This window comes from Pezoporus occidentalis, unplaced genomic scaffold (genome assembly GCF_034315485.1).
Source record: "Pezoporus occidentalis ecotype Australia unplaced genomic scaffold, CSIRO_AGI_Poc_V1 ctg214, whole genome shotgun sequence".
NCBI classification, from domain to species: Eukaryota; Metazoa; Chordata; class Aves; order Psittaciformes; family Psittacidae; genus Pezoporus; species Pezoporus occidentalis.
This window is the reverse complement of record NW_026914007.1, coordinates 360,628-376,396: the sequence shown is the minus strand read 5'-3', so window position 1 is coordinate 376,396 and position 15,769 is coordinate 360,628. Positions and strand designations below refer to the sequence as shown.

Sequence of the window (15,769 nt, the reverse complement as noted above, 5' to 3'; positions counted from 1 at the left end):
AAGCATGCAATAGAAAAAGAGTCAGAAGGAACATGCCAACAGTTTTCAAAAGCCACCTGCCCCAGTACTCATGGTGTGACTCACATATCCAGTAAAGTATTGCAGAAACCCTGGACCAGCTACACAATTCTCACCAGGAGTTTATGTGAAATTAAGTCATCCCAAATGGTCATTCAAACTACGAGTTACTGACAAGGGAAGAGATGAAATAAAATGTTCCTGTTGTTCTAGACAACAAAAAAGACGCTAAGGAAGTAACTTTATAACCTGAGAAAGGTCTGCAGCTTTAAGACATTTTCCCCTAAAGGTTGTAAAGCTTTTACTATGCAAAGTATTTTTGCTATTATATACACTGGCGGCCACGAAGCGCAGCTATTATTTCTGGCGGTCATTTAGGGCTGATAAAGTGTTTAACAGAGTTTGTTTGGGTAGAGCCATATGAGTTTTTAACCACCCACACAGTCTTTTGTGTCTTTTTAAAAGATGCTTGATGTTCCTGAGTCTAATAAATTAGGGTCTTTATTCTTATTTGCCCTCTTTTATTATATATCATGCCACAACAAATAACATCTTCTTTACAGCGTCCACACTTTTTTATGTGTATTACACAAGCATCTAAACCAGGGATGATCCTTTGCTGCAGAGCAGGAGTGCAGACTACACAGAACTTCCATTTCCTTGGTAAAGGCCATGTAAATTTGTGACCTGTCGCTTGTACTACACCTTGAGGTGAGTTCATGTCTCAGGGGACCCAGGGAGGGGAGATTGCAATCAAAGGGCAGGGAAGTAAGTGGTACACTGAAAGGGTGTAGCAAGTTGACCAAGATGGAGCTTCAGAAAACAAATGTTTTCAGGTAATTTGAATATGAAGGAAAATATCCAAACTAGTTGGGATGGACCATAATAGTATTATTAACACTCTCTCTGGATAGGTTTGGTAGTGCAGGATTTGGAGCCTATCCCCATTATAAACTCTGTACTGCGTTTAGCAAACCAGGTGAACTTTCAGCACCCCACTTCCCTGCCTGGCTGGACTGTATGGCCACAAGATGAACCACCTCAGTGACAGTCTCTGCTGCTGTTTATGAGTACTCTGTTCCAAAACCTGAAACAGAATATTGCTAGGACTATATTGCCTCAAAACACTGCAAACCTTTGCTGATATGAAGCAGAGTATTGTTATTGCCATTTTACGAAAGGGAAAGTAAGACAGAACAAGTGGCTTGTAGCTGGTGACTGCTAGTGAATATATGCCCCACCTGATGCAAATAACATCCATTGACATAAAAATCATTTAAATCCTCTAGCGAGGGGATCCTCATATCTGACAACCATCTGGATATCACATAAAGCTTTTTGAATCCAGCGACAGTACTGTCCTGAATGTGTGGTTCAGGTCCCTTTGCCACTTACCTGAGCTTATCTGCTACAAAAATGACACGCCGCTCCAACAGGAGAGAAGCAAAGATCCTGATGATCTGACGAACGCTGAGGCACTTGAAAAGGCATTCAAAGTCCACGTGCTCCAGGCGCGAGTCCATGGGCCGCCGCAGCTCAATGACCTGAACACATCCAACAAACATCAGTCAGCATCACTGACCAGGGCTGACAGCACCAGGGCACTCAGCACCCCAGCCCGGGCCCTCCAGCACTGCTTCGTGCTTTTCTGCTGGGGAGATGTAGAGAACAACCCCCATCCTCTTTCGCAAACTGCAGCTGAAGGCACAGCACTCCAGAGAAATGGCATATTACACAATTCACAGTGAAGTCAGTCTTCTTCCCAGAATACAGTTGAGCACGTTAAAACTACTGCCATTTCCAAGAAAAGCCCCCATCAGAGATGTGAAGCTTGGCTGAGTCAACAGTATGAAGCAAGTAACAAACTGAGAACACTGGAACCGGAAGCTTACATGGTCAAAACTGCCATAAAGACAAGGTAGATTTGGTTATAAACTTAGCTAGCAATTCAAATTTACATCCAGATAGCAGCCAGGGACTGAATTTAAAGAATTAAACCAAATTACTTCATTTACACTCTTCCATGATGCAGAATTCACTATGTAATGGTTAAAACTTTTTTTTTTGTCATAAAGATATGTACATATATATACTTAACTGGGGAGACAGGACAAGGCCTAGATGGTGACTTGTGACATCCCTTTAAAGTCTAATTTTCATACTTCAGCCATGACCTCAGGCCCTCTCCTTCCTTTTCTCAAATGCCTTTTGCTTGATTCGTTTATTATATCTTCCTTTTACTCTGCAACTGACATGCTCAGATGTGGAACTTGAAGGCGGAGGACAGAAAAAAGAAGAAGGAAAAAAAAACCATGAAGAAGAGAGTAACAGAGGGAGAAAAATATGAAGTGCAAGACAGCAAATGATGAACTACTGAGGAATCTGAGGAAACAGAAGGGAAAAGGTAAAAGTTGGCCAACTTGAAGCTGTGTTGAAATCTCTGAAGACATATTAACAGGAACATATATACATCTCCTTCTGTCCGTATGTCCCAAAAGCACCGTCACTTTGATGCTTTAGACTGCTTTAAAGTTTTCAGGCACATGACATCACATTCCATGAGCATACTGTACTGAGTTTAAACCAAAGTAATTCTCACAAAATTCCTTGCAAACACACGGTTTTAAAGATACGATCAAGACCACAGCGTACTGGAAATGAAACCAGTTCATACCAGTATAGTTGCACTATTCTTTGGGATCAGTAACAAAGGACTGTAAAAAGAAAGTCACTGTTAGAACAGTATTTGTGTACAGATTTGAGTTTTCTAAGCTTGAAATACAGGAATATTATGGTGCCAGAGTATTAGATACCCATTACTCGGCTGTTGTCCCAAACAGCAGTAAGAATCAAACTGCAGAGTGATGGTGTTCCATGATTACCTTCTCAAGGAATGCTGCCTGCCTACCTATTTCTCATATTCAGTAAAGATGCCCACTTCCATTCCTTAGCATTTGCATTGCAAGCTTGAATCACATTTATGTGCCAAATCACGAGGAGCTGGTTTTACTGCAAAAATTCCAGCGCTAAAATCTCGCTGCGGGGTAAGATGCAATGCAAGTTACAGCAGCTTTTACAAATGCCATGGATGTTTTCTGTTGCCTGGTAAAGTCTTCTGCTTCAGTCTGTTCATCACAAAGAAATATACTGTCTACTTCCCAATTAATCATCGTCTTTGTTTAGGTCAGAGGAGCCACAATGGAAGGACAAGATTCTGTTCCTAATTAAGCCAGTGCATTCCATTTAAATAACAAGTTTGTACTAGCATAACAGAAAGCAAAGCTCAGCCAGAAGAGAGTTGTTTGTTTGTTTGGAATTATCTCAATGTTTTTCTCTGGGAGAGTTCAGAGGCTTGAGCAGAAGACAGAGAAGTTGCAGAGCTATGGTTCCCAGATATATTCACATCCAGACAGCATTATCAGATCTTATCACTGTTATGCCAATCAGCCTTTCAATTTTCCTTTGCTTCTCCAGAAGAAAATGCTTGCAACTTAAACAAGCCTTGCAAGTCACTAATACAAGGAGCCCTTTACATTTCATACCAACTGACATTAAAGGCCCACTCCATGGAAGTCAGTGGCATTACAATTGGAGAAAATGTGATTCAAAGTTAAAACCATAATAGTGCTGTAAAACTAACCCTAAGGAGTGTCAAATAAGCCTAGAGGGGAATTTTTCCTGCTTGCACTAACTGGGCCAAATTGTGTTCCTATCTGCAGCAATTAATTTTCTCTATATGCTTGCCCATGTGAGTTGAGCTATTATATACTTACATAAGGACATGCAGAGAGCAGAATTTGACATGGCAAACAGCTAGGAAGCCTCAAGTTACAAAAAACCTTTTTAAGCAAGGCATCAACATTGCAACTTTCCGGAAAGGCATATGTTGTATAATGCTAGGCTTCTAGCTACCTGAGTCAGTAACAGAAGGAAATTAAATCTATTATATGTGCGCACACACACACAAAAACTTTTATATGATATGCTTTTCCAAATATAGACTATTTTGAGGGCCACTTAAAGGTTATTTACTGCCAAAAAGAGCCATTTAAACACTGCTGCTCACTCCTCCTACTAAGGCCAGGACTAGCAATAATGAGGTTTGCAATAACAACCAGCTGCTGGACTGTTCAAGTACAGTCAGCATGGGAAATGATTTTATCACTGTGATAAAGCCCAGCAACGCTGTAGTTTGTTACTCACACCAGGCCAGGCATACTAAGACATTTGTGTTGTGGTTTCTTCTTAAACACAACTTATTAATAAATGCAACAGCGGTGCAGCTCCTGACCTGCTCATTTGGAGGTTGTGCCACCTCACATGCCTTGAAGCATCTGTATGTCTCCTCCTGTTTTGATTTTGCTGTTTATATTTACAGTTGGTTTTTACCTCATTTCCAGCTCCAGGCAGAAAGGTTTTGACTTTGATTGTCTTTCCAGGTGCAGGAAAAGGAGATTCCATCAGACTCCTCATAAATGGATAAACCAGGGCAGCAGATATTCCCCTTCTCCTTTCAACCTCATCCAGGATCTGATCCATTAGTGAGACATAAGAGAGAAAGAGACAGAATAAGTCAGCACCACATACACTTCTGAAGCATCTTTTGACCCACATGTGCCTGAACACATAGCAGATTTAATTCTCCTCTGCCATGCATTTCTTCACTACCATAAAAGCCACAGGACTTGATTGTACTCTAAAAATGGTTTTTTAGTTACAAAAAGAAGCCTGTTTGTGAATGCAGTTAAGACAGAGACGAGGAAGGAATAACAAATCTGGAAAGGAGAAAGAAGACTCAGCAAGGCAAAAGGGATCTATATTGTTGGGATTTTGCCTGAACAACAGGAGGAAAAGGTCACGAAAAATCCCATGATCACAGGACAGGTCAGCATCATGTCTCAGTGGTATATCTTGAAATTTGTATTAAGGAGATACACTTTATTCTGTCTTAGGCACCTCTTCTATTTCAACCTAAAGGGTAGGAAAAGGCCAGACCAGCAAGAAAAGCAATCCTGCCACACTATGATTCCAGCAGAAGTCCACCAGGAAAGAGCTTCTGGAAGAATCCTGGCCATGTCAGCAGCAGTTATGTCTCAGTCTGTGCTGAGCTGGCGCCAGCCACAAGCAGCATCATGAAGCATGCCCAGCTGTTTACACTGAGTGCCTGCATTAAGGTCACTTTACTGGTTGACATGATGTAGAGCAGGCAATGTAGTTTTGAAATAAGCAGATGGAGCTTCTTACAGATAGAGAGGACTATTATTTTCTTCTCTCCGGTCACATGGGCCAACATAAATTAGATCACAGCTAAGTTTTCCCACATCAGACAGACCATATAGATGATAAAACTAAAGAAGACGAGAAAACAAGCTTCAAAGCAGTTAGCGTTTTGACCTGAACTGGTGATCTTTTAACCACCACTCAAGAGCAAAAGGCCATACAAGAATTAGTGGGTCTGAGGTATTTTCCGTTGTTTCTCTTGGAAATGCTTTTCACTGAAACAGAACATTAAAAGATACTTAAGCACAAGCTGGTGACCTACAACGGTAGCTAGTGACACCGAATGCCAACAGAAGCATTCACTGGTGCATAGTTTCCCCTTCTCCCTGCAACACAGTAAAGACCTAACTAAAGCAAAGCTGACCCTATATACATAACTTGCATTCCAGTCCCTGGAAGTGGCAGATAGCCATAAATGAAGATATCAGTTTCATTCTTGATGTAATTTGCAGCTCAGTGACTATCCTCACCAAAACCAAACCAGCTGCCCAAACAGGAAGTAGTAATGAACCAAAGCTATGCCCTGGGTCCCTTAGTGCTCCTATACACTGCCAGCATGCAGTTATAATATGCCTAACACATAATCTCCTTTTCTGCAGTCACTAATTGATGTTTCATGTTGGGGGCCTTGTGTATGTCATATCCCTGTCCCAGCAACCTTCACAACACAAACAAAAAGGAGTATTTAAACTGTATAAAAGTTGAACAGAGATCTCAGGAGATAAAATGGCCAAAAACATCTGTTGAAACCATGACCAAATGAACTGGCTGGAAGTAAAGATATCTGTGGTTCTCAAGCCTGTCTTAGCAGTAGGTATAATAACAGTGACCATAAAAGGCTTTGAGGAAGATGAAAATAATGCAGGCTATCAGAAACATGATGCTAAAGGTTTTAAAACAGAGGACTCCTTTTGCTTTTCTGATAATTTCCAAGGTTTAATTCTCGTTGTCTTTCATCACATGTATTTTTTTGTAAAGACAATTGTTTCTTGTTTTGACTAATTTGACACAGTGCACCATGATGGTTGTTTTCCTCTCTTTCACTGGATTTATCTATTAGGACAGCCCAGATTCCTCTTACTAGGCTGGAAGAAGAGACTGTCTCAGTTTTCAAGAACTTCTGTCAGCATCCAGACCACATCAATCTCCAAACCAACAGGGATACTAATGCTCAAACTCTGCCTCTTCCATTTAACAACTGTTTCATCCCTCCAACCCGTTTCCAAATGCAGTGCTTGGAGTGTGTGCTAAAGAGCCTTGCTAAATCCAGCCCAGGGCTGGAGTCAGCTCTGCATGCTGCCGAACACCCTTCTCCCACCCTGGTGTCAGTACCATCAAGGCAGGAGACGACAGTACCACTGTTGACAGACTCCAGTGCAGATGGGGTCCTTTTGTGGCCCATGAGACAATGAGCTGAAAAAGAGTGCAGGTTTGTTACAGCCCCATTTGATAAGAAACCAAGTGGGAGCCTTCCTTCCTGCACTGAGCTAGAATTTGAGGGCTATGTGACCAGGGCCTGCTTAACACAATGCCTGGGAATAGTCTCTGCTGCAGCCAGTGAAATCACACTCACCTGCCAACCTTAGGTTCACTTTGGTTGCGTAAAACAAAAAGAAGACACTTTTTTCAAGATAGAATGAACTGGGAAAGCAGATGATTTGCAGTTTTGGTGCAGTGACCTTCCTTGTCTGGCTTCATACCTTAGCTGCAGTGATACTTGGTTGTAAGGGGGACAGTTTGGTTTTTTTCCCATTTTTTCCCCTCTCTCAAGTTTTCTTTTGAAAATTAGTGCACTATCAAAATTAGATAAAAGCATAAAAGCAAACTAAGAGCCTCAGGACATGTCTCCATACCACAGGTTTGGTGAGCTGTGTTATCCTCCCAGAACCATACATTCCATTTCACAGATATCTGTGTTTGGATACATATTTTGCCCAAGAGACACTGTTATGAACCCTTGATTTCAGAGCTTTATGAAAAGACATCAGAAGCAGAATTGCTACTATTGCAACTATTGCAAGCCATTGTTTTTCTTCACACAAGATTTGTGTTAAACAAAGTTTTATCTAGAAAAGCTTGAAACCTGCTTTGAAGATAACATTCTGTATGATTATTAGTTCATATGAATAATACACTATGATTTTGTTAACTTCAATGATTTACATGTTCTTTTCAGCTTTATTCCTATACAAATGAACACAACAAAAAAATCTATGTAAGTTCTGTGAGATTTCCCATATCTGAAGTGAAAATCTCTGGCAAATTAAAATGACATCTCTATGAACACTGTCGAAATTGGGAAAGGGGAAGGCAGCCGTTTGATTTTACACATATAGTTTTCCACAGATGACCAGCAAATCCTGTATGATACTCTGAGATACCCACTGAGTTTTACAGGACATACTCTCAGAGGATTAGGAGGTTCTGGCAACCAGAGAGATATTTCAAATGGTAATCAATCAAAAATGTTTTTAATAGTTAATTTTAATAAATTCTTGCCTTACAAAGGAAGAATCCTTGTGGCTCTGGAGCTGACTGGCAGTTAACTGTTTCTGCAGCTATTCGATCCCCCCATATAGCTGCAATGTCCTGTTTACTGTCTCAAAATTCTTGTGTCAAGAAATGTATTATTTAGGTAAACTCTATCGGCATACAATGCAGCTTTGGATTCATTAATGTGGAGGACAATTAAAGGATTATCCATGCTTTCCCAGCCTCCTAGGATGAAAAATCATGTCAACAGAGTTAAGCATATAGAATTCACTTATCAAATAATCTTTTTGCTTAACTTCATCATTCCACAGGGTATTGGAGTAAAAGTGGTACTGGCCCATCATTCAAGCTGTGGATGCCAAGAATTACAACTCAGCACAGAAAGGCTTTAGAAAACAATGGAAAAACCTTCAGTCAGCCAGATCATACAGACACCCAGATGTTTTTTGAATCAAGTTCTGCCTCAGTCACAGAAGGAATAAGACATTCTTTGATGAACCCAATAATAGGGATGGAATATCCAAAACAGCAACTGTAAAATAGAGTTATCTCCCATCAAAGGAAGAAATTCTTCTCATCTGGTTCATTGCTGCAGATGTGTCTCAGTAAACAATCAAATTAAAAATCTCCTTACCTTGGAAAATAAGTCAAAGCACCCCAGCCGGCTGATGACACAGTAAACTTCAGGCAGGCGAGGGCCTTTCCCACTTGGCTGATAACAGTAAAAAGGAGATTGAAGTTAGATATTAGTTTGGAGTCATAAGGAAATACACTTCTCTCTGTTGGCCATCATGTTGGCCATCATGTGACATCTTTCACTGTCCATTTCTCCATCAAAATAGCTACTCTTGGAAAAGCATTGTGTTTCTTCCATAAGACAGGAAACTAAAAAGTGTAAATAGTGCTTATCCGCTTTGGAAATCACAGCGCATTGGAGCTGTATTCCAATACTGCTCCAGTTTGCAGCCATAAAAGCACATTTAACTGTGACTGTAACTCATGCCTGTGCTGTCATTGTCCTCTGCTGCTGCTGCAGCATGAGGAGTGGGCCACCTTGGGGCCATGTGCTGGAAGATGAGAACTACAGTACTAGTTATGATGGCTTTAGCTCCCCACTCACTCCAGAACTCAACTTACAGAAAGCAATCACATAGACCTAAAAAAAGGAAAGCCACATGAGCTAAATCATTAATTGCCTCAGGTTAATGCATGATAAACATCAAACTCTTGAATAGTAGCAAGTATGAATCAATGATATGTATCCCTTGTCAACACCACCACCCCCCCCCCAAAAAAAAAAACACAACCCCTGCAAAGACCATCCTCTATAACCATGCTATTGAAGCTATTTCCTAGAGAAGCAAATGGTTTAAATAGGCGCGACTGATGTGTATTCCCTCAGCATACTGGACTCTGCAACTGCCTATACCTAGACAGTAAAGGCCCATCGGCACTGTCTATGAAGGAAGGATACAGCCACTGGCTGGATTCAGCTTGTTTACTGGAAAAGAAGTAGAATTAGGTCAATGCTGAGCACTTGAGTAAAACCATCCTCACTGGCAAGGTCCTCAGAGCAAAGAGCTGCCTTTGTCCTGTCTGTGTCCTGCGTGTGTACAGCATGCACAGGCGGCAGTGACATCCATGCATAGCAGCTTCCCAGTGTATTTTTAATAAGCTGCAATGCAGCATTCCTGTTTTGTGTAGTTGCAACTAATTGCACGAGATCAGCAGGCACACATTTCCTAGGGGCTGTTATTTTAAAAAGGCAGCTTGTTGACTTCAGATGTCATCACATGTAGTCGCAAGACACAATACAGTCAAGTCCCAGTCATGCCTCAACCAGGAGCTATCTATGTCCATCAGCATAGAACTGCTGCGGGTACACTAGCAAACCCTAGTACCCAGCAGCAAAAAGCTGAAAGTGGGGTATGAGACAACAGGCAAGGTTGACGACTTCCTTGAATCTCATGAAGCCAGATATGCTTGTGCAGCATGGAGTGAAGAGTGGCTCTGAAAGAATCACTTGGCATCACAACCTCTTTGTGCAGCTGTACATTACTGGTATACAGCAGTGACAGAATCCTCCCCATTAATAACGACTGATAAAGGAGCTCAGTCACTGTTTCCATCAACTTCTGCCCACTTGTACATTTAGCCAAAGTGGCTGATCGTCTCCTCTCTATCCACATAGGCAGCATGTATATTTTTATCTTTGTCTCATCATTAGACTTGGCTGATACAGTGATTAACTTCCCTGTGGTGTGTTTGACATTTATATGCCACACAGATGTCAAATCAAGAGAAACTGAGGGGTAGCTGTGTTTTTTAAATGCGAATATTGCAATCTAGACTTGGGCAGTCAGCAGGTGTCTGCTTGTTACAACAAAGACCACAAAAAAAACTAAAGCTAAGTGAATACAGATGAGTCTATTTCTGGATCCAAACCTGCTCACTACACGTCACATCTCTGAAAAAGCAGAGCCCTTTTTTGTCCATATTAGGTATAAAACCCTTTCTAAAGGCACTGAGTGATTATATCAAGCATGTGGGATTTTGGTTAAAATCATTGTGTCAAATCTGCAGGAATGCCGAAACCATGCCAGGAGTCTTGGATAGCTCCCAACCAAAAGCTGTCTCACTGGGTGCCAGTAAAAACATCACATTCCTGTGTCATCTATAAGACCAGAAACAATAACTGCTTAGCTCTTACTCAAAGATTCACCTTTACGAAATACCATTGCTCCCAAACATTTTAAAGGCTCATGTCTCTGTGAGCTGGGATTCTTTCCTCCTCACACTCATCATATAGGACATCCTTTCCTGTTATTTCAGGGACCTTTTCCTGCAAGCAGCACGGTCTCCCAGATGCACACAAATCAAAGAGGCAGAAAGCAAAAGCCTCAGGCAGAGCCACTCTGAGGGGCAAGACTTCTCAAATTTCTAACACTGGCAACTCTTTACATAACTTCTCCTCTCAGCCATTAGTTTACAGCTCAAAGATGGATCCAGAACACCTGCTTATTGTGCTTTAGTTTGCTTCTTTCCTAGTAAAACATCATATGGGAGATGACTTCTCACTTCTCTGCCTGGACTCATCTCTCTTCACCTGGGGAGACTTGGGCACAGGGTCTGGCCAACAGTACTGGTTTAACATCCTCTTTTCCCAGAAGAGAGTGCTTCCAATTTGCAGGCTGTGCTCTACAAGGTAGCTACAAAGCCTTGGAGTCATGTCCTCCAGAGCTCACTCTTCCACAGGATGAATAGGTCCAATTCAGGGAGCTGTATGGTAAAGCAGCATAGATGAGAGGCATCTGAGTAACTCTGCCTTGTTACACTGCATTCCTTCTGGAAGAGGGATGGAGGGGACGATGTTTTGTTTTGTTTTGAGTTTGTTTTTATGGAGACGAGGATATTTTCAGCCTTAGTCCAGTATCAGGAATGAAAATGCTAATGAGTTTTGTTGATAACAAGACAGTTTCTCAAGAGGATGAACATGAGATGACAAGAACCTGGCTACAAGATGGAGGAGACGAGATCTGCATCAGGGCTGGTCTGCAAGTGGCTAAGGACAGTCTTTTTTACAGTGAGTGTAATCTGAAGTTCACTGACTAAAGCCCACTCCAAAACCTGCTTCGGCAGGAGAAACAAAAGGCGTTTGCTCCAAAAAATAAGCCTACTGTTTTTCTCTTTCAAATCACACCTCCCTGCCCATTTGCTTGAAATCCAGGGGAGCCTTCAGAGATCTCCTCCTAATCTGGCATAGCACTGAGAGTCTCTGAGATACTGCACATGCAAGCTTTTAAAGCAAGGTGGGCTGTCCCTGCGGTGCCCGTACTCACCAGCCATTCAGACAAACAACACAGGGGTATGAGTGTTTTTAAGATACTGGGGAGGCTGTGGGGTACTGGGAAAGTTCCTGGATTCACAGCTCCAGAAATAACTGGAGAATGCTACCCCCAGCACATTGACATCAAGAGGAAGCAAAGCAGTGGGGACCAAACACAATATTTTTCTTCCTGGATGTCTCCGACTAGCTTCTCCTACCTACCTGAGGATACACTGTGTGGAGAGGAAAGGCAGCAAAAACAGACCTACCAAACAGCAAGAAAGAGGAACATGCACCATAGTCCCACCTGCCACCTCAAAGAAGCAGGACTACAGCTTCAACATGAAGACTCCAGAAAAGCTGTGCCCTTTCCTGCCCAAAATGGGACAGGACATCTCACCTGAGATCTTCTAAATAATTCTTCAGAGAGCAATATTAGGAAAACCAGAGAGAGCAGTAAGGGCTGTCCCAAGGCCAGGTGAAAAAGAGCCATCAAAAATGCACAACAGCAGCTGAGTTTCCTAAAGGAATTGGCCTTTGAAAGGCACATGCATTAGCTCTGCATAAGCCTCTAAAACCTGGGGCTCCCTTTGCGACCAGAACTGTAGATGCTTCAATTGCAATTAGCCCTAAAAAGAGCAATGATCATGTAACAGAGACAGTACATAAAAATATTTAACTCTAAGTGACAATACAAATGCCATTTTCACACACGCATTGTGTTATGTTTGTTCTCTTCTGCATGGGAGTGAAAAGGACACAGTTCTTATCCTACCTGGCTCTAGGACCATTTTGACTTTGGAACAATGAAATATGTAGATTCAATCCAAAGCTTAAACAGGGAAACACAGTATTCCTGAATAACCTCCCAGCACGTTTCCCTTGCTCAGGCATATTAGTCACACACAAGCTGACGGGGTGCATAGCCTCAATGGGTGATATCGAGAAGATAGAGGAGATGCCTCCCATGAGCATTTTTCTGCATATACTAGATAAGGCTTGGCGGTTTCAGAAAGAGATACAGACATACTGAAAACCCATCAAGGCCCCTTCTTGGGAAGTCTGCTGTTTTGCTACTGGCTTAATTTAAACAGTGACAGACCTCAGCAGAGGCTGAGAAATAGGTTTGCAGGGTATTTTGTCAGGTCAGATCATCACTCCTTTAAACTCTCTTAAGCCTAACTAGTCACATCCTCATAGCCACACAAGCCCTAGCCTCACCAGCAAGCCAACATACCCAGAACAGAGATGTTCCTTAATGCTGTCAGGAATCAGAACAATTCAAACGTTAGGAGCCTAAAATGAATATGACAGTCACAAGCCAGCTGCTGTGGCAACTCCTGATTCATTGTTAGGGCAAATCCAAATTCAAACCATGAGAAAACTGTGGGTGTTTTAAATCCAAAATCTTGTCTTAAAGTCATCTTGTTATATGTGAACCATTAGTTTTTAATGCCAGAGCACCCAATGTGCATAGGGCTGTCAAAGGTGATTGGGGGAAGCAGGATGGAGGGAGGGAAGCAAGGGGAAGAAAAAGATTTCCAATGAGATTTTTTCAGTTCAGAAGACATTAGTCTTCATCCCACAAAAGTTGTTTTCACAGTGTAACAAAGTCTCTTCTCCTGCCCCAGCAAATGCAGGATGAACTAGTCCCACCTGACAACTGGTTTTCATTTTAATGTACACACTTCATGTTCAGGCACCTGCTCCTCCACTGACTCCTGGGGCTGAGTCTTCTTAGCCTAGAAAAGTGGTGGAGAAGCATTTTTTATGTGAAGAGGAAGAGAGAGATAAGACAGGGTGAAACAGACCCTGAGAGTTTTAGTCTTATTTATGCAAGTACAAAGTTACCAGCCAAGAAATCCTGACATTGTCAGGCTTTCTGCTCTGAGAACTGGGTCTTCTCAGATATCTCCCTTATATGATTTCTATGTGTGTCTCCTACTCTTCCCATTAACCAGCTGCAGCAATGAACTGCAGGACATTGTTTTGAGGATGCAGTATCTTATACTCCATTATTGCCCCACTAGCTGTAACTGGCACCCCTCAGCATCTGCAGCAGCTCCCATAGCAGTAAAGCCCAAGATACTCATGAAGATCCCATAAAGAGCAGCTTGTATGACTCCCTGGGGACAGGGACTGGCACAGCTGTGGATCCCTGCCATAAGGTCACTGACAGCCCAGGCTGCTGAGCAGCTGCATTGGATTCAAGCATCTCCTAAAGGATACAGGCCTGGTGTCTCTCTGGCTGTCTGTACCCTTTTTCTGGGCTGCAGAGACGATTCATGGCCTCCCAGTAAGGAAAGTTTTGCAGATTTCCTAATCCTGGTGGGTCTCGCAGCCAAGGCTCTGTCAGCAGAAACCCACTGAGAAAGTCCCTGCTTTCACCACTGTGATCCTTATGTATCCACTGTGCTCTTACTCTCACAAGCCTATGGGGTTGCACAGCTAAAGAGCTAAGACTTCAGTCACACCCTATAGAAGGCAATTTTTAATGTATTAAATCAAGGTGATTAGTAAAATGAAATTATACACTAAGCCAAATGAAAAATCTGTATTTTACAAGGAACACTCAGCTTCACCCTTTTTTGTTCCCTACTGTGTGCTGCTGCTCTTCCTGTGCTCTTGCTTTCCCTTCTGCCCCTATCCAGGTTGCTTCCCCATAGCACTGGGGACATTGCAATGTCCACTGGAGAAGGCTTTGACTGGTGGGGTGAGGCTAAGCCCTCGGCAGGAACTGCTCAAATTATCTTTACTGCTGCTATGTGCATATTGCAGAGCCACAGCCCAAGAACTGCTCCAGAAAAGAGCCTAGCAAGTTCATGGGTTAATTAGCATGGAAAAGAAAGTTAAATTAATCTGAGTTATTAAAGAAAAATGTCTTATTTGCAGCAAAATGTCTTAGCAGTGAGAGTTAATATCTCTACTGTATATAGGCCCATTTCCTTTTGTATGAAGATGCGTACTTCTCACATCAAGTCACTAAGAAAGCTGTTACAGGATTGCCTTGGAGGTATCAAGATGTAACTGGAAACTTGCTATCTATGAAAGTGCAGACTGTTTGCTGTGGTACAATAGGTTACATTCCATTCTAATCCCATTCCAAAATGAAACAAAACAATATGAATACATATAAAGGGAATACTGCACAGGATTTGCAGTACAAACAGAACATAATTGTCACTGTATCCCTTGAGGTAGTTTTTCAGGGTTTTAGCACACACACTCCAAAAAGGGGATCTGGAAGAACATGAAATCTGAAGGCAGGAAAGAAAAAGTAGAGCAGTTTGTTCATATCACAACATGCCAAAGGAGAGCAGGGCTGACAAAAACTAATTGTTTCATAAACAAAGGACTCGGAGAACCAGCCTCTACAAAGACACAGGTATCCATCCCCCCAGGATCAGGCTGGTTGGCCCATCCAGCCATGGAGCTGAGGACTGCCAAGTGCTCTGGAAGGTGTGACACCTCCAGCTGGGTATTACAAGAGCACTGCTTGCCAGGACAGCTGGGGAATATTTTCTGAGGAATTAGCCTCACAGCAGTTGGCTTGTCTTGAAGCAGAGCAGTTTGTAATGATTTTAGGGTTTCTTTATGGCTCTGTATTATACACTGTGGCCCCACCCTTCTCTAATGTTTGCCAAAAACTGCATGTAGTTCCCAAATTAAGGTTGTTCGGATTGGATTTGACAGAACTTGTAGGTCAGAAATGGCACTAACCGTAGGAGATGCAATGTGCTCCGGGACATCAGAGCCACCCTGACTGAATCTCTCAAAAACTGTTCAGGAAACTGAACACCCAAATACAAAAATGTGTTTTAGAGCCCAAGCCTCTGGCATGCAAACAGTGCCTGCAGAATTTACCTGCTCCTCATTGCTTCATATTTGCATATACAAAATGAAAAAGCATGGATGTGACAGGAAGAGGTTGCAGGATCCAAACAACAGTAGATCTCTGCTACTTTTGCTGTTTCCCCAGATAAAGAAATGTTGAGCTGTTCCTCCACAGCTTCCAAAATCTTCTGTCTTTCTAAGCCCCAGACTGTACCAGTTTTGCTCTCAGAAGGCCCCAGAGAGGGACAGACTGGTAAAGTACAGGAGTATCCCTCCACCCCCTGGGGTAAGGTTGTACCAGTGAGATGAGACATGTCA

At 42.3% G+C, this 15,769-nt stretch overlaps 1 protein-coding gene across 5 annotated transcripts in view; it reads right to left on the bottom strand.

The window, feature by feature from the left end:
* The window catches only part of DENND2B (DENN domain containing 2B), a 178,947-nt gene that overhangs the window by 23,156 nt on the left and 140,022 nt on the right, over positions 1–15,769 (bottom strand). For all 5 annotated transcript variants that reach the window (XM_062619830.1, XM_062619833.1, XM_062619832.1 and 2 more), the window contains 3 exons: positions 8,426–8,503; positions 4,408–4,548; positions 1,414–1,562 (listed from right to left, as the gene is read on the bottom strand). In XM_062619830.1, the coding sequence (XP_062475814.1) occupies positions 1,414–1,562; positions 4,408–4,548; positions 8,426–8,503 (368 nt within the window). The remainder of the gene's footprint in view (positions 1–1,413; positions 1,563–4,407; positions 4,549–8,425; positions 8,504–15,769) is intronic.